This window comes from Diabrotica undecimpunctata, chromosome 2, assembly GCF_040954645.1.
Source record: "Diabrotica undecimpunctata isolate CICGRU chromosome 2, icDiaUnde3, whole genome shotgun sequence".
Classification (NCBI taxonomy): domain Eukaryota; kingdom Metazoa; phylum Arthropoda; class Insecta; order Coleoptera; family Chrysomelidae; genus Diabrotica; species Diabrotica undecimpunctata.
This window is the reverse complement of record NC_092804.1, coordinates 136,467,696-136,492,101: the sequence shown is the minus strand read 5'-3', so window position 1 is coordinate 136,492,101 and position 24,406 is coordinate 136,467,696. Positions and strand designations below refer to the sequence as shown.

At 33.6% G+C, this 24,406-nt stretch overlaps 1 protein-coding gene across 7 annotated transcripts in view; it reads right to left on the bottom strand.

The window, feature by feature from the left end:
• The window catches only part of AMPdeam (AMP deaminase), a 141,922-nt gene that overhangs the window by 58,429 nt on the left and 59,087 nt on the right, over positions 1-24,406 (bottom strand). The window contains exon 1 of one of the 7 annotated variants that reach the window (XM_072523568.1): positions 23,225-23,344. The exons of 2 other annotated variants lie outside the window; for them this stretch is intronic. In XM_072523568.1, coding sequence (XP_072379669.1) covers positions 23,225-23,237 — 13 coding nt within the window. In that variant the 5' untranslated portion in view covers positions 23,238-23,344. Of the gene's footprint in view, positions 1-7,107; positions 7,317-23,224; positions 23,345-24,406 lie in introns of those variants that run through there. 4 more of the 7 variants (XM_072523562.1, XM_072523563.1, XM_072523566.1 and 1 more) reach the window with 4 other exon arrangements.

The window sequence follows — 24,406 nt, the reverse complement described above, 5'->3', positions numbered from 1 at the left end:
GGACCTGAAATTCGCCAACTAATGATCGACACTGATTTTGAAAAATGCATGAAAAAGCTTCAAATCAGTTGTTAAGGGGTTTCTTGGGAAGCAAAAGCTTCTTTTGAATCCCAATTACAAAGAACTGGAAGGCAGGTGGAATACTACTATGCTGGTTGACTACATCTGGAACCTTACGAGAGACTGTAATCCAGAGGAAGCTACATCTAGAAATTCAAGAAAGAGGATGTTTCTTTTGACTTAATGACAAGCAACATTAGATTAATTTGTGTAATGGTTGTAGAGAAGGAAAATAGAGTAGAGTTTTTAACTTGTGATGATTGTTTTATTTTCTTCGTCTTAATATTTTCATTTATCAAGCATAGCCACTATAGCAGATCTATCTTTTTGTACAAAAGTTGGATGGAGATTTGTAAAAAATCAGTACGCGATAGGGAAAATCTGATGGCAGATTGAGATTGAACATGACAAACAAGTTATAAAACACCTTTCACTTCTCAGTCATAGATTTTTTTTTCATTGCAGCACTGTGCTATTTTTGTAACTTATTGACCATTTTTTAAACATTTCAGTTACAATTTGTATGACCATGACCGAAAGTTCTCAATAAATTAAATATATTTCAAAATATGTTACTTGGCTTTTTCCTTGGTTAAAAATATCACAAATATTGGCACGCGTTTTAATATGTGACATGCATCGGTTGAAGTTCAAAAGAAAAAGCGATACGGCATACAGCATTTTAAATGTTTGACGTAAAGGAACTTTTTTACTTTTAGTTTCAAACGTAAAATTCAGTGTTATATTGTGACTCATACAATATTTTTGTTAGTCTGCTTTTCTCTTAATACTTACCAATAATTTTGGATGAAGATAGGTGAAGTATTTTTTTTTAAATTTTTGTAATTTGTATCTAATGAGAAAATTACCATTCTAAGATAATAAACTATGTTATTTTTAAAATAAACTTTGAACGGCAATAGAAAAGAAGTGTATAGATATAAAAAAAAGCTTTAGCCCCTTAGCATTCTTCATCGGAGAGGGATGCTTATATCTCTGTTGCAGAAGAATTTCCTCATCTTTATGAAAGTGGCCCTGGCAATTTCGATACGTTTGAACGTTAACATTCAAACCGAAGAGAGCTTCTCGAGTACCTAATCCCTTTCTGAACCCCATCTGTGTATCACTAATATCTGAATCCAAGTTTTGATAAACTCGGTTGTGGATGACTTTTAGAAATATCTTTAGTAGATGGCTCATTAAAGATATTGTTCGATGTTCTGAACATTCTTTTGCATTGGATTTCTTTGGCAGTGTAACGAATGTAGACAACAGCCACTCTTGAGGTATAATACCAGTTTTGTATATTGTGTTAAATAAGTGCAATATTATACCTATTGAGTCATCATTCAAGAGCTTTAGCAATTCAGTAGGAACCTCATCAGGTCCATTTGCCTTTCCAGTTTTGGAATTTTTAAGTGCCGCTTCTACTTCACATTTTAGGATTTCAGGTCCCGTTTCACCATTTACCTGAACAATGTTATTTCTGTTGTCCTCAAACAATTCTCTTATGTATTCACTCCATCTATTAATTTTTCTGTTAAATCTATAATAATCTTTCCGTCTTTGTTCTTAAGCAAACTTATTTGATGTCTTCTTTGAGTTCCTGTAATTTCTTTTACTTTTTTATGTACATTGAATGTGTCATATTTTCTTTCATAGTTTTCCATTTCTACACATTGTTCTTCAATCCATAATTCTTTGGCCTTCTTTATTCTTTGATTTATGTTCTTATCAATCTCTCTGTATTTTTGTGCATTATTCTTCATTTTACGTCTTTCATCCGTTAGTTCTAGTAAGTCTGGTGTCATCCATACCTTGTGTTTCTTTGCAGATCTGGTTAGGTGTTTCTTTCCCGTAGTTCTTATTGTAGTGTTTATATACTTAAGTTTTTCATCTATGTTTTTCTGTTCTGCGGATTTGACTTTCTGCTATTCTGAGGCTGGTGTTTATTTGTTCTTGCACTGTTTGTCGTAGGTGTTCACTTTTTAGCTGGCTTCAGTCTAACGCTGGGATGATGGTTTTTCTTATTTTATTTGGTCTAGCTTCTATCACAGATACTACTGGATTATGATCCGAACCGATATCAGCTCCAGGATAAGTTTTAGTAGATTTTACGGCATTACGGTATCTTTTTGTCGCCATTATGTAATCTATTTGGTTTCTGATTACTTTTTCTTGAGTGTGTTGAGGTGACGTCTACGTATACAGTCGCCTTGGAGGTAATTTAAAAAATGTATTAGTTTTTATTAAATCTTCACTTTTACAAAACTGAACTAAACGGTCACCCTTATTCACCGACATTTTCTCCAACTTTACCCTGACCTACCTTAACGTTCAGATCGCCTATTACTATGTTAATGTGTTGTCTCTTTGTTGTTCTCATCGCCTCGTTTAAAGTATTATAGAATTGTTCTATTTTCTCTTCGTCTTTGTCTGCTGTAGGAGCGTACACTTGTATGATGTTTATTATGTTCTTATCTTTCAATTGTATTAACATTACACGCTCTAAGAATGGAGTAAAGTTTACTACGGCATCTTTACATTTTTTTGAGATGATGACTCCAACTCCGTATCGATGGGTTGTGGTGTCACTTCCGGCATAATAAAACATTCCATGATTATTTGTGGGACATTTGCCATTTCCTGGCCATTGTGTATCACTCATGCCTAATATGTCTATACCCAAAAGATTCATTTCCAACACGGCGTTATCTAATTTTCCCGAAGAGAATAAGCTCCTTACATTCCATGTAGCAATTTTTATAGTTGTCTTTTTCTTATTACAAGGGTTTCGTAGGTTTACGACCGATTATTTGTCTTCCCCTGCCGGATCTTGTTATCCGATGTCCATGATGAGTACTTCTTCTTTGCATATCTGCCATGATAATTGTTACTAGGGGTACTATATGAGTCTTTAATGCATTGGTTCCCCGTTGCCTTCTGCATCCTTATGCCGTTGATCATTCTGTAGGGTTCATCCGCCTTCGAGACCGATTTCTCAGTCTCAGGACAAAAGAGTGCCCTAAAAAATTACTAATTAAGAAGAGAAACAAGAGAAATCATTAGAATACAACAAACCGGCATATCTATGTTTCGTGGACCTTAAGAAGGCATTTGACCGGGTCAAATTAAAAGACGTTATCCACTTATTATACGCAAGAGATATACCTCTAGTAATAATTAAAACGAACGAAAATATCTACCAAAACAACACAATAAAAGTAAAAGTAGAAGAAGAACTAACCGACCCTATTGAAGCTGGCAATGGGATTAGACAGGGAGATTCCCTGAGTCCTCTATTGTTCAACCTGATTATTGATGAAATAATAAAAAAAGTAAGAACTAAAAAAGGATACCAAATGGGAGAAAAACAACTCCAAATAATCTACTTGCAGGCAACGCAATACTACTCTCTTAAAGTGAAGATGATTTACAACGAATGCTGCACCAATTTAATATAACCGCCAGAAAATTTAACATGTTAATTTCCCCAAAAAAAGACAAAATACATGGTTACAACAGCAAATTTATTAAGATGTAAATTGGAGCTGGAAGGTTAGATAATAGAACAAGTTATGGAGTTTAAATATCTAGGCATCACATTATGTAGCTACAGAAAGCTCGAAACTGAAGTGGAAGATCAAGTGAATGGAGCAAACGGGGCCGAAGGCTGCCTAAATGAAACAATATGGAGAAATAAAAATATCGGGAAAGAAACGAAATCATCAGACCAATAATGACATAAGCGGCAGACACAAGACCTGACACAAAGAGGACAAAAAATATGTTAGAAACAGCACAGATGAAAACACTTATGGGACAGAGCTAGAAGTACAGATATACAACGTAGATTCAAGGTGGAGAACATCAAGAACTGGGTAATAAATAGAAGAGTAGAATGAAACGATCATATAAGCCGAATGACAACAAATAGAGTAGTAAAGACGGTTCCCCAATAGGAAGACGATCAGTAGGAAGACCACGAAAACGATGAAACTACAACTTACTGGAGGCACGTTGAAAAACAGACAGAGTCATGTCTATATAAAAAGAAAAAGAAGAAGAAGAAGAATATGACAAGTTCTATTATATTAGACGATTCTTCAAAATGATACTGAATAATATGGAACGTGATCCTGATATTAATGTTAATGTTATGAATGAATAGCAAAATGCACCGTCAACATAAAAGAATCATTGCAAGAACTGAAGTTATACACATTGAAATCATGCACAAAAAAAACTGTAGCCTGTTCTGACTATGGGAAATGAAGAAGAATCAGGGAACGTTAAAACTTATTGTTAAGAGCCAAATTGCTAATGTCACTGATAAATATCAGTATGAATTAAATGAGTTCTTAAAAACTGCCAAGTAAGAAAATTATTACTAAATTCTTTAAACCATTGCCTAAACCTGAAGATTATACGTAATTAACCAATATATATGGTCAAAAACTTCAATTAAACTAATTTTTATGTATTTGGTTATTTATTCCGTCACCTGGGAACGTATCTCCTATAACCCCATATAAATTACCATTCCATATTCACGGCATATTTACGGAACGTATAGCCCGCGAATAAAGAGCTTCTACGAACGATCCATCAATAATATTTTTCTCTCAACCTGTATTTGTTTCGGTGAGCATGCATGCATACCACGTCGTATTTTATTATGATGTACTCACTTTATCCTTGGCTAAAGTTATTTATTTCAGAACTTCATTTAATTAATTTTCTAGTGTATTTATATTTTTTTTTGTGTATTTATATTTAGTTTCATTATTTTATAATTATGTCGAGAACTTAAATTTATCTTGCTATAGCCCCTCTATATACTGTCAATTAGGAATACCAGGATTGTCCTTTTGAAATTAAGAACAGCATGCCTTTAAATTTAATATTAAAAAAATATTAAGCAAGTTTAGTGAACATTAAACTAAAACTCCTGGAGTAGTGATAGTGAATACGGTTTCTTCATGTATCTTTCAGAATGTTGGTTACCATCATAGCTATGTTAATTTTATTCACTGCCATACTAAATAGAATGCTTGTATTAATACCATCCCAAACTCGCAAGTTCTTCAACCATAAAGTGTTTCTTCGTCCTGGACTGCGTTTGCCTGCTATTTTCCCTTGCATAATATTCTGTAGCAATCTATATTAATTTGAGACCTCTCATTCAGTGTCCGAAGTACTGCAGCTTTCTCTTCTTGATGCTTTTTATAATCTCATTAGACTTGCTGAGACGTTTTAGTATTGTGGAGTTTCGAGTCTTCTCCGCCCAAGAAACTTTTAAAATTCTTCTATAGCACTACATTTCGAAAGGCTCAGCGAATTAGATCGCTTTTATTCACAGTCCAAGATTCGACACCATAAAGTAAGACCGAGAACACGTAGCAGCGAAGTAGGCGGATCCGCAATGCCAATTTTAGGTCTGTGTTACATAATACCTTGGACATCCTTCTAAAAGCAGCTCTGGACTGCTCAATTCTGGATCTAATTTCACCGTGACTCTCTTCGTTACAGTTTAAGTGATATCCAAGGTAAATAATTTGATAAATTTGCTCAAGTTTGGTACTATTTACATATATAGATGATTTTATAATCTGTTGGTTACTTATTACGAATATTTTGATTTTCCGTATGTTTAGATCCATTGAGTCAATACTACGTACAAGAATAACAAAGAGATCTAACTTACAAGATCTAATCAATTTCGTAAATCAAACCAAATCCTAAAAATAGCTAAGGTCCAGATTTTTAACATTAGTTGATGTGACGAGAAAAGAACAATCATGAATGAAGAAGCGATTGGTATATATCAAAGATGGAGACTAAATTTTCGAATAATCATATGAAAACTTTGTCTATTATAATATTCAAGAATTCAAAACGGTTCAATTTTGAACCATAACCATAGTTACCATATGCTTAAGGATACAGAGTTCTATAGTATAATTATTTTTGGATGTCGATGGTAAACGCTATCTATATAAAATGCTAATGCTGTTATACTGTTTGTCCGGTAGAGTAACTACGCTAAATAGGAAAGAAATCTGAACTACCAACATCTGACATTGTCCTTGAAAGGATACGTTTAATTAATAATACTAATAATATTAACTACATATTAATATAATTAATAATACGACTAATTTTTTGGCAAAAATTGTCAAAATATTGGTTGTTGTAATTTTAAGATAAGATTTAATAAACAAAATTATTTAAAGATTTATGTTAATTTAGATTTAAACACCTGGCGCCACCTAGGAAAGAAATCTGAACTACCAACTGACATGAATCAGAACTTTTTATGTATGGAAGAGAAGGATTAGGTACTATTTTTTCCAATGGAAGTGGCTGTAAAGTTAAAAAGATTCAACCGTTCTAATCTACAGCAACATTCTATAACCTAGCGATAGATCAAAATGAAGACAATTTTGAAGATGAATTACTAAATGCACACATTATTGATCTTTCTGAAGTTGAAGATGTTTGAGCTAACCTTATATAATATTTTAGTTTTATGTATATCAAAAGACGGGTACATTTTATTCTATGAATAAATGTCTATCCTCCAGATAATTTTTTGTCAGATAGGACAATATTTATCTGGAGGTGAAAAGACCGACCTTTCATGCAAGAAGTTTATTATTTTAAGAATTTAATTTTAAATTCTTTTGAAAGTTTGTTGGTCCTAAAATATTGATGCCATGCGAACTTGGTGATCGGTAAAAAATATAATACAAAACTCGAGCTTTTCCAACAAATAAATTGCCAAACTAGAATTACGCTGGTTTTATACGTAGGTCGATTTAAGAAGACGACTTTACGCAAAAGTTCAGCGATTCTCCAAAAGTGACTTATTTGTTATGAAAGTTGTACAACAGACTAAATTATCATTTTGTTATAATAACACATGAGCAAATAGTAAAAAAAGACACAAACTACATAACATAAATTCCATTATAAGAGTAATAGAAAGTATTATTATTAATTTGGATGGTGTAAACACTATGGAAATATCATACCAATTCTTACCTTGTTCCGCATTCGTAGCAACGACTACCTTGCTATCATCTGAATAGCAAACATTAAAACTTTCATCGAATGACAAATTTTTATTAAAACACAAACTAAAATTTTTATGCTCAAATTTTCTTTCGAGCTTTTTCGCTAACATTTTCTATCACAAAAATCACATCAACAGTTTATTCACAGTCTACTGGAGCACTTAGAATGCCGCGTCTGAATTGCCCAATACGAATATCATCATTATCGTGGAAAAGCAAACAGGACTGTATTTATAGTTTATCGATAATTAATTCTGTATTAATTTGTATTTGAAACGCATTGCCAACTTAATTAGCAATCACATATGCACTGTATGGGACAAATTTATTCGTTGGTGGTTTAGTGTTTGAACTAACCAGGTGACGGTAATAAGCTTGATGATTTTGTTGTTAATTATTGAGTAATGTGAATTAAAGCTTTTTTATATTATCTACACTGTTGCCACTAACAAATATGCTTTGAAGAAGCCATCGATCTAAATACACAAAAGGTAAAGAGAATACTATACTACAGAACAAAAAAATTTAAATCACTTAAAGAAATGTATTTGTATAAAAATGTATAAAAATTGTTCCAAAATTTAGATTCTAAGAAAGAATCAGAATGACTTTCATGTGTATTTTAAAACTAGTTCATTGGTTTTTGTTCGCTTAGTGATTTTTTTAGATTGTGGAGATTTTGTTTTAATATATATATATATATATATATATATATATATATATATATATATATATATATATATATATATATATATAAGGTATTAAAGCTGAATACAAAAATAAATCAGAAAACACGACCGACGACTAGGACCCCACCTACCTATATACGTACCAATCACAAGAAGCGTTGCTGAGGACCGGCCGAGAGAAGAGTGCCAAGATCGACTATTTAAAGCTACGGTTTGTTAGAACAGTGCGCAGAGGGCAAGAAAACTCTACAATGAAGAGCAAGTATACTAACAGAGGACAGTTCGTAGCTAAAAGCCGACAAGCACTGCTAATCGCCGCACTGTGTGGGCCCCAAACAGTGAGGATTAATCAACAACTACAGGACCCTCATCAAGACATCCTACAAAAAAAAATATTAAAAAACGGCGTAAGCTAACCAAAAAAACTTAAAAAACTCATAAAAATCCGACGAGAGCCACCCAAAAAAAATTATACAAACAAAAACAAAAAACCCGGGCAAGTAGGGCCCAAACACTTGGGCAACAAGTCTCCGGACTGGACGTAGACCGGTGCGGAGACTTGGGACCCAAGCAAGTAATTTTAGATTCGCGGATAAGTCACTAGAGGATACCAAGAACAAAACGTGTCACGCTGGCCTTAATTTAAATCGGTTAGGGAACCATGTTGGAGTTCTATTACCCAGGACTCCCACATGAAGAGCATTTGGTTGATAGTTGTGCCCCTATCGCGCATCAGAGTGCCCCTATCGCGTCACGCTGTCCTGAATTTAAATCGGTTAGGGAACCATGTTGGAGTACTATATACCCAGGACTCCCACATGAAGAGCATTTGGCTGATAGTTGTGCCCCTATCGCGCCTCAGAGGGCTATAGGGGGAAAGGGATGGTCTGGAGCATTGGAACGCGGTGGGGTGACTCCTGTTTTTAACTCGAGTTAATACACCTCATAGGCTGGGTTTACTTAAATTGTTTGCTTTCTAACACTGCGCAGCGCATGGCATACACGTACAGCAGGATCTGTTGTACTCGACTCACGGCAGTTTTGGGTGAGTCCGTTTGTTAGATTAGTTTGCATACATATATTCTGTCGCGCTACAAACAAGTTTAGAAATTAGTTTCTCTTTGTTCTCTTAAAGGTTGTACGTTTAGAAAAATGAATTCTCTCCAAGCTTAACGCAATAATTTTATTACTCCAAGAATAGAAAGAATAAGAAGAGTTGATAATTTCAAATCTAAATAAAAGAAATAAAAATGTAAACGAAATTTTTTCATGTCGTAATACAAAAGGTGCTTTTAAATTAACAGTCGAAAGAAGACTGTTTCAAAATAAGCAAAAATTTCGAGAATATTTTAGACTTTCCAGAGATGTATTTGGAACTTTTACAATTTATAAGGGATGATACTATATCAAAATACAATTATAATTTCGGTATAGATATTTACGCTGTAAGCTCATCTGAACGTTTGCATCCAAATCAAATCGCAATTGATTCCAGCGCACATCGACTGCTATCGATCTAAAGCGCGCGCAACTAAGCATAACCTAACAAACCATTATCATAGAGAACCATTCCTTTGGTTTTGACTGACTGTTAGTTATGCGTTGCCGTCGGTCACTGTTCTAACAAACCACAGCTTAAGTAACCGCTTCGACCGGGAGAGATCGGGTCATCTTGCGAGAGATATTGGTATGATGTGTACCATAGATAGAAGCACAGAAAACCTAAACAGCAAACGTATAATAAAGACTAGATAATCTTAGCTCTATCAAAAGAAGATAACATGCTCACCTTTGGCATGTTTCAGAAAACCCTTAAAAAAGTTACAAAAAGCACAAAAAACAGCTTCAGTCATATTTCAAAGTAAGTTCAAAGTTCAACTGATCAGTTGCTATCATCAAGTCCTCGCAGACACTTTGTCTCAGGACCAACAACTTCATGTGGAGTCGTACGTTGCCATGTTATCTAATCCACTGGTAACTTTAACATCCTAATATATAAGACTAAATAATGTAAACCAAATTGTAACCTATAACTTTTAACGGGTTTTAACCCAAATATTTAGTGGCTCAAAACATGTACACCTAGACACTGATGATGGAACATGGTTTCCAAAAACGTTTTGTCTTCATGACACAGCCCAATTGGGTTTTTTAATTTATATACCTTTTATAAAGAATTTTAACAAATTTTTTGGTATAAATGAGTGAATACTAAATACAAAAAAAAAGAATGGAACAATGACATCAGTAGACATGTTGCATTGTAAGATGCGTATGACGATAACGTAAGCACACTATTTACCTATGTACACAAACAATATAGGCCCTTCTGCTCGTGTCAGAAAGAGGTTGGGTGTGCAAAATTCATATACAAGTTGTTTGTATTCTCTGAAAAATTAAAATGAATTGGGCACAATTCCTTAATAGTTTACACTCGTAAAGAAACGAGCTCAGACAAAGAAATAAAATGAAAAATTTAAAACAAAGCTAACCTTTATTATTTTGTAACGAACAAAAAGTTATTAAAAGATTCTACGATAAAAGGTTACGTCATCCCATAAAAGAAATAAACAGTCTGTGTTTAGGTATCAAATTACAAATGAGAAGTGCTTATACGAAACTAAAATTAAAATCATATCGTAAGAAAACAAACATATATCTTGGCATTGGATTATGAATGAGAAATACTTATATGAAAGCAAAATTAAACTTTATCCCAAATTTCGAAATTCGTTCACTTAAAAAAAGATATTTATATATTATGTAGATATTTATATATTATGTAGATATTTATATATTATATAGATATTTAATAATTAAAAGATCAATTTGCATTTGGCACAACCTTAATTATCCAAATGCTTGTGTGGCTTGTAGAAAGGATATAATTTTTGCCAACTAGGTACTCAAGCTGGGGTATTAGAACGTTGAATCTATCAGCAGCAGAAACATAATATCCACCATAAAAATACATAGGATTGGGCGGCTAAGCAAACGGGATATTCTTCGAATTGTTGGTTTCAGAACACATACCATAAATCCATAGCTATTTAGATAACCTCGAGCCAATAAACATAGTTCTGGCAACTATTAGGGCTCCCGGTAAGGGTCTAAAATAAATATTTATTTGAAAATATAAAAGAGAAAAGGAATTTTTTGGTGTACCTCGTAAAGAGACCACTCAAACAAAATTTCGTCCTGTCTGTTGGACGTTCAAAAAGAGAAAGGGAGATGAATGGTGGATAGTTTACGAACGCTCGAATTTTGAAGCCAAGATCGGAGCTATTATGAACTACAGTTGGATCCTTGAGGTAATTTAGATGCATTCGGTGTATAGATGGCGTGAGCAACATTGATTTGAATATTTACTAGGAATTATAATATTAAATTTTTAAAACTTTGAAAAATATTTTGAAACTTTTGAAACGGTTACAGCATGTAGTTTACTACATGCATTTTCCGGCGCGGACATTGCGACATGAATCAGACTTAACCCTTAACAGCTAGTATTGTAGGATTGTAATTGTAAAAAAATGTAAAAGTAGTAAGCCATAAAGCAATATATTTCGATTTGCTCTACACGCCGACAGCGTTAATATCACGTTAAAATATCATCAAGTTTGATTTTAAAAAGAAATTGAAGAAAAATAAAAAGTGCTTGAAAATGGAATAAATTAAAGCCAAACTACAACGTATATAAATAAACCATAAAATATTTATATACTAATGCACTAGAATTAAGAGTACATGATACATTATATAGTAATACAAACTACATTTAAGGTACCGAAATTTAAGGTATACAAATAAAGAGAAAGGTACATAATATACATATATATATAATGGTACATATAAAAGAATATTAGCTCGAAAAGGAGAAACAAAATTTGGAAATACGAAGCAGTGGACCAACTTGCGAATGAAGCTGCACTAGATGAAAGCATCCCTGTGTCACAAATGCTAACAAGAAACGACCATAAAACATCCATTAAAAAACATATTACCAACTTATAGCAGAGTAACTGGAATTCCACATCCAATAAATTAAAAGATGTTATAGAAACTGTATCATATTAAACTAGCTACAGTATCTCGCACATGTGATGCTGGGCGAGAAGTATGGCATACTGCGACTCATAATGCAAAGAAAGATAGATGGCAGAAGAAGCATAGGATGAAGACGAATTTCATGGCTTAAGAACCTGAGAGAATGGTTTGGATGCAGCTCAAAACAACTATTTAGAGCTACTGCCTCAAAAATTAAAATAGCTATGATGATTGCCAACCTCGGTAGCGGAGATGGCACCTAAAGAAGAAGATAGAAACTGTCGGCACCACCTTACCACTCCCATTCAAACGTTGTGAACAAGTGATAATAACTCGACTACGATTAGGACATACTATACCAACCCATATTCACATAATAAATAAAGAAGCCATTCCTTTCTGCCACAACTGCAAGACCCAAATCACTGTGAAACATATTCTGTTAGAATGCAACTAAACACCTAAACCATTAAGAAAACACCTATCTTTTAAAATAAATTTTTAACAAAAATTTTTATATAAATACTTAATTTTTTCAACTTAATTTAACGTTTACAGTTTCAAGAATATTTTTACTTCTAAAATTGACCCAAAAGCATTATTCCATAAAAAAATATTGTCTAAACAATTATTAATAAAATGAATTAAAAATTTAACATAATTAAACATTTTTTATGTATGTCACTTACGGCCATTATTGTTAAACTTATTACCGTTTATAAAAATTTACGAAATTTACGGTTTTTTGCTGATATATCAATAAATTATTTATCAATTTTAATGTTTAAAAAAGCACAATTGATCGTTTTAACATGATATTACTTGGTCAGTTGGTTTTAGGTTAAATAAATGTTAAAAGTTTTCCATTTGGAAAATTCCATGACTAATAATATTGATTTTTCTATGGATTAAAAATAATTAGATATCTGCCAAAAAGTTTTAAATTATTGTATTCATTTTTAAAAATGGTTAAGTTTCTACAACAAGACTAAAGGTCGCGGCATATTATCGTGCACGTATAGTTTCCGGAACGTAGCGTTTCCACTCCAGCAATCTTAACGATAAAGAATGAAAAACTGTGTTAAAAAGAAGGTTTGAAGTACATTCAATGCTAAGAGAAAGGAAGAAGGAAGGTGAATACTGGACTTTATACAGAGAATTAATTGATTACGATGAAAAATATTATGGATGTTTTAGAATGAATAGGATTCAGTTTAAATATGTTTTAAATTTAATTACACCTTTAGTGAAAAAACAAAATACTACATTTAACGAAGCCGTACATATCAAACCAAAAAGTATTTTTAAAAAGAAAAGGTATCACTTCTGTAAAAAAAAGTCCTAATTGTTACAAAGCAATAAAAACACATTTATGCAGAAAGCATAAATGACAAAATAGCCTCGAAAATTATTTTTTTAAATGCTCTGTATCAAAATCAAACAAATACCTAAATAAACAACGGAGGGAAAACGACGGACATCTAATTCACATTATCCTTATCAACCGGTTACGACTCGTTACGTAGCCGTCAGCATCAGTAAAATATTGTTTTCAAATATACTGAACGGAAACGTTAAGTGCCTGAAACGCTATGTTCCGGACAGTGTGCGTTGTTCATATATAAAACCATTTAAATTATATTTTTCGGAAACTAAACGCTATGTGCTGGAAATGCAACGTGCACGATAATATGCCACGACCTTAAAAGGAAAAACTGAAAATAAGAACTCCACTATTGATACTGATTTTAGATACGGAAATTTGGCAGTCTTCAGAAATAATGTGTTAAATTAATCTTGAAATGTAATTAATATAAAAATAGTTACAAATTGTATACGTTAAAAGCTATCTAATATTTTAAGATTTATCTTTTACACAAAATAAAAAATTTAAACGCGATTTTCCAATTTGTCACGACCGGTGTTAATTAAAAGGCTGACCGTATAATACTAAATTATCTTCATCTTGTTTGTTCCAGATGAAGTGTAGTGTATACTAATTAGATTTCAGATACACTATCGTCACTATTCACGTGTTGCAGGTGTATTTAACCAACGTTAATACGGTTATCGGTAACTCCCTTCGGTTTCCGCAAGAATGATATATTTATCTAATATACGGATTATTTTTTATTAAATTAAAACCAATTTATACAGTCAAGCAGATTTTATTTTGTAATAACGGGATCGTGAACAAATGTTTTAATGATACACACACATTGAAACAAATACTCCAGTCGTCAGAAAAGAAAATACCACTGAACATTTAAAAATAATATGAACATGCTGAATTTTGATAAAAATGTCAATTTTGGGATCCCAAAAATATGCAAAAAAATCGGTTGCCTGTAAAGTCGGTTTTACGGGCGAAGATTTTACGTGACAACGTCTTTTTCTCGGTAGAATATTTATTGATATGAATATTATTAAATTGCACAATAGGAACAAGGAATTGAATGAAAATAAGAATTGCACAAATTTTAACTATAGAAATATATTTTGTTTACTAAAACATTGTACATGTAAACTTAAACTTAACTAATTTCTATTTGAGTGATTTTGTTGAGGATAGGACGATGATAGGAGAAATATGAAATGAAAGGAAGTGTTTCTGCTGTAATGTGTAATCCAACGCCAAGAACGCTCGAGAAAGACAGAGACACAAGCACTCACCGATTCAACGTGCCTAATTCTCTAGTGCTGCGCGCGCAGCGGACCGATCATGTTTGAGTGGGAGAGAGACGCGAGGCATTCGCCGGTGACTCATCGTAACAGACGTTAGCGGGCGTTACACTTTTTCATGAGTGACTCCGAGCCACAACCTAATTTAAGACATTGTCACGTCAAAAAGTTTACTGCTCGTACACGCTTGCTTCCACCTAAAACCACCCTCGGGTAGGGGGTGGGAAAGGAAAAAAATCGATTTAGCAAGAAATCTGCTATATGCAGTAGAAAACAATGTTACAGATAAAAAATGTAGCTGAGATAATTTTAAACAAAAATGTTTATAAGCACTTTTTGTGTACCATAAACCGTTCCCTCTGAAACAACGCTTAAAGCGACCGGCGATTTTGATTGTCAGATACGCGCGCGCAATCAATTTTAAATAAAATTTGTATCAACTCGACGGTAAAAATTCGATATCTCTTGATCAGAGTGTCCTATCAACCTAAATCAAAATGCGTTTTAAAGTTGAAGAGAGCAGCTTTCGTATATTTTTGTATTTTGCCGCAAATATAGTCAGTTTTGATGAATTTCGTGAAATCAATAAAATGTAGCATATTCATTGACCGGTCCCTATGAAATTTCCATTGTAAAAGCCTAATCTTCACAACCTATAACATGATATTTCGGTTTTAAGTTTTGGCAACAAATGTGAGAGATTTTAAATATTTCTAAAAACTCTGAATTTAAACTTTTACGTCACGAAATTTCTAAAATGTTTATTATCCCTACTGTCCTGTTCGTGTCTATTTGACCAAAAAAATTATTACGGGGCGTACGTTTTGGTGTTTCGTGACTTTATTACCTAATTAGATATTATTAATATAGTGTTTCAATACGAGATAAAAAATCAACTTCCTGATTTTTTGATAAAAATTAAATTGTTACCTATAGTACGTTCGGGTCAATATGACCCACGTATTTAAACCGTTAAAAATTACCTATGTACGTATGTGTAGTTGGCAGTATTTTATATATTTTCTAATAGTTTGTCAGTCAGGTACGTCTATAAATAGAAACAAGTTTCTGCAAGCTAGAACTTGTAAAAAATGTGTAGTGTAGCTGGACGATGTCATTTAGAAGGGCAAGGGCATGTCACGTAGAAGGAAGTGGGGGTGATATACAAGTGGTAGGCTGGTAGGGTAGGACACTGAAATGCCAAGCGCATTCATTTACAGTTCAAATTGCAGTCTATTAGTTGACTTTAGATGCCGCTGTCCCTTCAAACAGTACATTCCAAGCAAAACAGCAAAATATGGCATAAAAATTTAGGCTTTATGTGACAGTAAAAGTTCGTATGCTCTAAAATGAAAGATCTATACAGGAAAGGAAGCAGGTGCCGCGCCGGAACGGAATCAGGGAAGGCGTGTGGTGTGTGACTTGTGTAGTGATTTGAAAGGCCACAATATTACTTATGATAACTTTTTTACATTATATAATTTAGGACATCTTCTTCTAAAAAGAAAAAATACAATGCTGGGGACTATAAGAAAAAACGGCTAGACTTTCAGCACAAATTGCGAATAAAGAAGTTCATAGTTCGTCCTTTTACTTCACGCAAGATACCACTTTTGTTAACTATATTCCAACTCCGCCTGCTAAACGAGCACGCTGTAAATTTTGCTCTACAAACAATAACAAGTCTATTATTCCAATAATATTTTATGTTGTATATGTCACAAACATATTTGTAAAACTCATTCTTTTTATTACTGTCCCAGTTGTAAACTAAATTAAATTTTGTAGGTATTTATTCTTAGGCTTTTCTGGGAAAGAGGCCTTTTATTTTTGTTAATAAGGTTTAATTTACATTAGCAACATAATTTTTGTTTAATTAACTATAATTTTTTGTTAATAAAGTTTTGTTTAGCACCATTAGCTTATTTTATCTCGATTAAGGACCATAAACCATAGTTGGGTCATATTGACCTGAACAGTACATTAGCATAGTTGACTCGAACGGTACAGCAGGGTTAAACTGCTTCTTTTCAATTACACAAGTACGTTTTTCAATACTACACAACTTCAACTGCAAATTCCACTCAATACCGTCTTCGTGATGGCATTTTCCGTGAGGTGCCATCGTTTGTAATGTAAAAGTTTAAATTTTACGTTTTTTAGGCATATTTAAAACACCTCATATTTTTTGCCAAAACTCAAAACTGAAATTTCATATTATAGGTTTTGTAGATTGGGCTCTGAAAATGAAAATTACACTACGACCGGTCAATGAAAGTGATAAATTTTACTGATCTCATGCGAATCGTCAAAAATCGCGCAACGTTTATTTATTGAACAGATTTATAGAAACTGATTGAAACTTTAAGTGAAGTCCGGGGGTATGAGTGGAAAATTTTTTTGCATCTTTTTGGGTTCCCAAAATTGACGTTCTCAGCAAAATTCAGCTTGTTGGTCTCGTTTTTAGATATCAAATCTCTGACCTCTGGACTAAATGTTTATTTTTCATTAGAGTTTTACTAACGATATTTGTGTCTTTTCCAAAATAAATATACCTACATAATTAAAAATTATTTACAGTGAACTATATCCTAAGAACGGTTAAGAGGTTTTGCATTAATGCAATTAAATAAGACATATTGACAAGAAAACTTATAACAATACGAACTGCCATAAAATTAATTTTATTAAATTTGAATCTTCAGAAATCGAAAACAAAAATGAAAAAAATAAAGTCATTGTTTACAATATCGTCCATCGAAAAATAAGAATTAAAGCAACAAAAAACTCTCCAGCCTAGTACGGTGCTGTCTTTGAAATTTGAATATTTTTATTATTTTATTGTAATGCTCATATTTTGACATTAACATTTCCTAATATGGTTAGGGATAAACCGATAAATGTTAATTTTAAAATTTAATGTAAAAGGTTAGTTTTGTGCATACATTGTATAGAAAGTTCCACCGATAAGATACAATAAAACAAAATATTATGACTATTAGTTTGTGAAGAAATCGTGATAGAATCGTGAAATTTATATTTGAGTCACTGTTATTTAGGCGAGGAAATAAACCACTAAAAAGCACTGGACCTACCAATTTTCCGTAGCGAGATAAATGGTTATGCAACTTCTTGCATTCGATTGGGGAAAATGTCAGGAAAGTTTGTGAACAAAATTCATGCTGGTACAATGAAAATTGCATTTTGTGCCTGAGGAAACTTCATTTGTGCATAGAAAATCAAACATTTTCAAGTCGGAAAATATAGACAGGAATGAGTTCAATTTTATTACTCGATGGGTTTTTGAGGTCGCTGAATACGAATAAGATAACGACCATGGTCCCGGTGCCCAGGGTGGATCTCGCCTCATGGAGTTTCATGTTAATTTAATTCTAAATCAGTCGACACTCATTGCTTGAGGGTTTTAAAGATCGCTGAACACTAATATGATAACGATGATGGTCCTCGAGCTAACTGGTGTCCAGGATGGACCTCGTCTCCTTGAGTTTCGTGTTAATTTCATTCTAAATCAATCGACAGTGATTATTCGGGGGGTTTTCGAAGTCGCTGGAAACGAATATTTGCTCTCACTTTTTTCTTAAAAAACAGTGCAATTGACAGATTAATTTACATGACATACCTTGATTTTTTGTAGAGAAAAAGTTGTCAAATCAAATGGCATCTAGTAACAAAGAAGTTTTTTAAGTTTATATTGAAAAAAGTGGAATAATAATGGTGTTCGTTAGACTCTTTTATGTGTACTTCTTTAAAAATATAATATCAAAAAGCGATGAAAAAGGTATTTTAATAGTTTATTAAATAAAGAATATAGGTATCTTGAGAAGTGTGGACAGCTTAAGACGAGACAGGGCAGAAAGTTGCTAACAAGTTTGTTTATTAGAATTATGTAAGTGGGACAAACGCCAGACGAATGGAGGAGCGGTATACAAACTGTCCTTTACAAAGGAGATGTACAACAATGCACAAATTACAGGACCATAATACTACTTAGTGATAAAATGGAAATATGGAAGAGTAAATTATTTTTGAATTACTGCTGCACTGGATTCAGCGTGCCTTCAAATCGCTATGAGTAAAATGTGTCAATCAATCAATCCATGTTTTTACCTTGTTTAAGCTTCTGCCTCTTCAAGGAAAGGGTGCTCCTTTTTTTATGGAGCCAGGGGGTGTGGTAAACGTAAGGGTGATATGCGTGTGGCGTTATAGTGGTGGAGAGCTGGGGTTCAGAAGGTGGCGTATTGTGATGAGGAGCGCACAAGAGGAATTATTGGTAAGCAAAACAAGCCAAGGGGAGGTATTGCAAGGTTTTACCATCCATACTAGGAACGGCTCTTAATTAGCGCTTTTGGCTTGTAGTTGTTAGCTGTGATATTTTATGGGGATTGATTCTAATATATCAAAATACTCATCAGGAAGTTCGTTTCCAGTGTTATGAAGAAGTTTTGCTGGAGAAAATAGAACTTTTCTTTTAGGAACCCTGGTGAGTATTTGTACTCGGAGATGGCAAGGAGTTTTAAGTATTTATTTGGCTCGGTTGTTTGAGCCTGCTATAGTGCGAAGCACATACCTCCTGCTGCGGGTCAGTATTCTGTCCTTAATTGATGTTATATTCGCTACTTGGTGTATGAGTGCTGACGGGTAGTCTCTGTGCTTCATCGTGCAGAATCTTAGTATTTTTCTTTCTGCGGCCATGATGGTGTTCATTTGGCGGGTATGTATTCTATTATCGGTCTTATGTAGGTTTTATACGTGTGCGATAGTGTTTTATTTGATTATTGCCCATTTTACTGGACAGCGCTGCCAGGAGTTTAGTCCTTTTTCTTACCCTTGTCTAGGGTGTTTTTATGTCGGTTTTCCAGTTGAGGGTCCTACTAAAATAAACTCCCAAATAGGAAACCGAGTTTCTGAGATTAAGGTCTTCTCCTAGCAGGGTTATCCGGCCCTGGACATCACGGCAGTGGGGAAATTTAAATAATATTAATTGGGTTTTGGAGGCGTTAATAGTCACTCTCCATCTATTGCACCACCTAATAACTCTGTTTAGGTAGATTTGAGCCCTTTCGAGTACAGAGATTTGTCCACGCATTCTATGTGGATCTGACGTGAGAAGCGCAGTGTCGTCAGCATACAGCAGAATTCCGATCTATATTGAGGGCGGAGGATGTCACTGTTGTAGAATGTGTATAGTATTGGAGCAAGAATTGAGCCCTGGGGTACTCCAGCTTGTGGAGTAAATGGTGAGGATAATGTATTGTCAACTTTAATCCGGATAGTCCGATTGGAGAGATATGAATTTATTAATTTAATGAAATTTGTGGGAGTCCAACAAGGTAGAGTTTTTCGATCAGGCATGTATGCCAGAACTGGTCTAATGCTTTCTGGACGTCTAGGAATATGTCTATGAGGTGTATTTTTTCGTTAATTGATTGTGAAATGAAAGCTGCTTCAATCAATGCATTTTGTGTGGAGTGTCCAGTCCTGAATCCGAATTGAAATTGATTTTTAAAGATAAAAAATTACAGACATATGGTCCGAAACAATTTAATTTAGAAGTTGATTAAGTATAAAACTTAAAAATGTAATTGACATGCTTGAATCATAACTAAATAAGAAGGTGGGCCAGTATTTATCTATATCGATTCTTTCTGGTCTGAAAACCGAAAAATAAGGCTATATAAATAAATAAGTCACACTGCAACCTATGAAGCGACTAGAAGCTTATAGTTAGCAAGCAGGAAGACAAGTCCGACCAATGACCTTCTCGTCTTTGATAATACCTGGTCCAGTTCCATGCGAAATGTCAATAATTCCAGACCATGGTGTCTCAATTTAGAAAACAATGTGTTGAACCTTTTCGACCTAGAATTCCTAGGTCTATTATATATTTAGTATAACTTTTTCTACTGTACGGGTGTACAGGGACTTGTAGTCTAGGATCCAGGGGAATTGAGTACGCACTTTTATGTCCCCTTGGTACTTTTACGTTTTTTATGTTTTTGGTGTGTAGATTCGATTTTTCGAGAATACCAAGCTGAAAACCCATCTGATAATTTGTTATTAACAATTTAATTGTTTAAATTATTGTACCTCCTAAACTACCAGAGATATTTAATTTTAACAAAATAAAGATTGTTCCCTTTGAAAAAATGAACAAAATGGCATTTGGTAAAAGTCCGGTACTAACTAACGCAGAACTATGGGAACCTACAAGAGGAAAAGTGATAAGGGCAAGATAGTTCCCGATATCATTCAAAGGGCAGTTTCAACAGTTTGGCAGAAGTAATAATAGTGTCGCGAAAGACTTCTCAATATCATAAGAAACACTTCAGCGCTACGCAGTTAAAGCCAGATCACATGGTGAGACTGTAAAGCTAAATCGTGTAGGTTATTTCAATAGGCGAAATATTTTTCTGGGGACCAAGAGACACTTCTAGCTAATTACCTGAAACAAGTTTCAGGTAATTAGTACAAACAAGGAGCTCAGAAAATTTGCCTTCCAGTATGCAAACCATCTAAGAGTTCCAGATAGCTACCAGACAAACAGTAAAATGGCGGGTCCAGTTTTTTATACATCTTATATCAAAAGGAATAGAACATTGTCCTTGAGGACAACACAAGCCACCAGTGTGTCAAGATCCACTTATTTAACAACTCCAATGTACACATGTTTTTCAAAAATTTGAAAACGGTAGATCAGCGTCAGAATTTGCAAGCATCGGATATTTGTAACGTTGACGTAAAACGGAGTAACCGTTTTATCTCTCCCTCCGCACTGCTCGCATAAATTGCAGCCTCTAGATAGGCGTGTTTACGGATCCCTAAAAAATACTGCAATGCAGCTATGGATAACTGGATGGTGAACAATCCAGGTAAGACATTTTCCATATATGATGGTATTGTAATATTGAGTCTGTCAACCAATATAATGGCTGGTCAACCAATATAATGGCTGGGTTCAGTAAAACAGGGATATGCCATTTGACTGAAGGTATCTTTACAGAGAGTGACTTCTTGCCATCATATGTGATAGACAAACCTACACCAGCAAATGAAGAACACGCTACCGAAAATAACAGCAATATTTCAACAGTGGGGCAAGCTAAATTCATGGAGAATCCACCGAAAAAATTCTAGAACATTTCCCAGATCTCAACGACAATTTGTCTGCAAACACAGCCGTATCGACAAAAATAGAACCTGCTAATTCGATATTGCTTTCTCCTGAAGAAATAAGGCCGTTTCCAAAAGCAGGTCTTCGACAAAATTCGAGAAAATCACGGAAGAAGAAACAAACTGCTATTTTAACCGATACTGCGATAAAATACGCTCCTGTGAAAAAAGAATGCGAGGGAAAAGAAATATCCACATAAAATAAAAACATGCAACCAAAGGAAATACATCAAGAAAATTAGAGACGGTCGAAAATTTGTTTTCCGGGAAAAAAGCGATTCCATCTACGTCTGCAGCACATTATGATCCTACATCTGATGGTGAAACTGAGTACTTAGTATGTGAAGAACCCTATCGAAATAGCACTGGAGGTGATGAATGTGTGCAACACACCCACTGCAAAAGATGGGCTCACATCAAATGCACGAAAAAAAGTAATGTCACTTTTTTCGTATACATCAATTGTGTTTCGGATGACAATTTGTGAGTTTCGTTAGAATTTGAGAAATTGATGATGAGAATTGTTAGATTTTCTTAATGTCAATGGTCAAAATAAACGTGAAAAATTGAATCTACACTTGATTTTGGATTGTTTCACTATTATAACCCTTATGATATCACTAAGAAAATATTGAGTCAACTAACCCCAGGCCGTTAGTCAACTAAACCGGCACCCGGGGCTAGTTGACTTATTTTAAAAGGCAGTCAAAATTTACTTGAAACTTTTATCTACGGAGAATTTGAATAAATTTAAAATGTATGTACAATACCTATAAAGGAGTATAGAACCAGCAGACATACTTGAATTTAACACTATGAAAAAAATAAGTGTAAAAATTAATTATTGAAAAAATAAGTCAACAAACTCCGGTCTCCCCTAAATAAAAGTGAATACTCAGCCCCCTGACTCCTAGACTATTGATAATAGTTTATAAATTGTCCCATTTTTGATTTATTCATGAAATAAACTTGTTTACGTAGGTTGACAGTACGAATACCTATATTGGGTTATGTCCTCTTACATTTTTACATTACACTTAAAATTAGGAAAAAGTGGAAGAAACATTGTGATTATACAACTATACATTCGACGGAAAATTACAAATTTAAGAAGACAAAGAAAGTAACTTTCCAACTCTATGCATACACTAATATCGACAATCTAAGTATAAATGAAACCCTATTACTACAGTTAATACGAACATGTGTGCTAAAAATAGATCTCATTATTTATACACTCCGATAAGTGTAAGCGATAGAAGCTACTTTTTATTCAGAACTATGATGGATGATGATCAGCTACACGAAAATCTGATTGCACACACCGATCAATCACAAAATAATTCCATCAGAACTTAATCTTATAATGCTTGTTTTGTTCTTTATTTACACTACCTACGATAAAAAATAGACTAGCCTAAAAAAGAAAACCGCGAAGTAACCGTGTTAATTAATGTACCTGATTAGTTTACTTACCATACAGAGGCATTTTTTAGAACTAATAAACACAACACTATAATACGTTTATTAGTTGCTTGTAGAAAGTAAACAATTGCACAGTTATTAAAGAAAACTACTGAGTCACAAAAATAAAACAGTGATAAGAAAGCGGTTTTATTTAAATTTTATCTAAAGTAAATATTCTGCTCGTAAGTACATTATTATACTCGTATTGTTGAATATTCAACCTGTTATTTTAACTTTATTATGTATTTTTAAGTTTATATACAGGGTGTTTGTGAAATCTACAAAAATGTTTTTTATGGCGATCTCTTTTTGGGTTCTTTGGGTACACTAAACGTCATTTAAGTGACGTGAACGAAATTGTCTTCTTTTTATTTTAAGACAATCTCTCGTTTTTCAAATGTTTTGCCAGTAATTGATTAGGGTCTTTATTTGTGTCTTTCTTACTAGTTGCTTAGGAGTGGTTGTTTCTCTGTCGTGGTTTTATTAATTTATGTTTTGTTTTTGAGGCTCATATATTTATTTCTACATAATACATCCCTAGTCCAGTAAATAAACGTGAAATACGGCTATACTCTGTAATTTTTTATGCCACCACCGAATTGCATGAAAGTTTGGATATAAGGTCGTGGCATATTATCGTGCACGTTGCGTTTCCAGCACATAGCGTTTCCGAAAAATATAATTTAAATGGTTTTAAATATGAACAACGCACACTGTCCGGAACATAGCGTTTCAGACACTTAACGCTTCCGTTCAGTATATTCGAAAACAATATTTTACTGATGCCTACGGCTGCGTAACGAGTCGTAACCGGTTTGTAAGGATAATGTTAATTAGATATCCGTCGTTTTCCCCTTGTTGTTTATTTAGGTCTTTGTTTGATTTTGATACAGAGTATTTAAAAAAATTATTTTGGAGGCTATTTTGTCATTTATGCATGTGTTTTTATTGCTTTGTGACAATTAATCACGGAAGTGATAAACAATTAGGAATTTAATAATAATTAATAGGTTTAACAATTATTTTAGGATGAATAGGATTAAGTTTAAATATGTTTTAAATTTAATTTCACCTTCAGTTAAAAAACAAAATACTACATTTAACGAAGCCATACATATCAAACCAAAAAGTATTTTTAAAAAGAAGAGGTATCACTTCCGTACAAAAGTCCTAATTGTTTATCACTTCCGT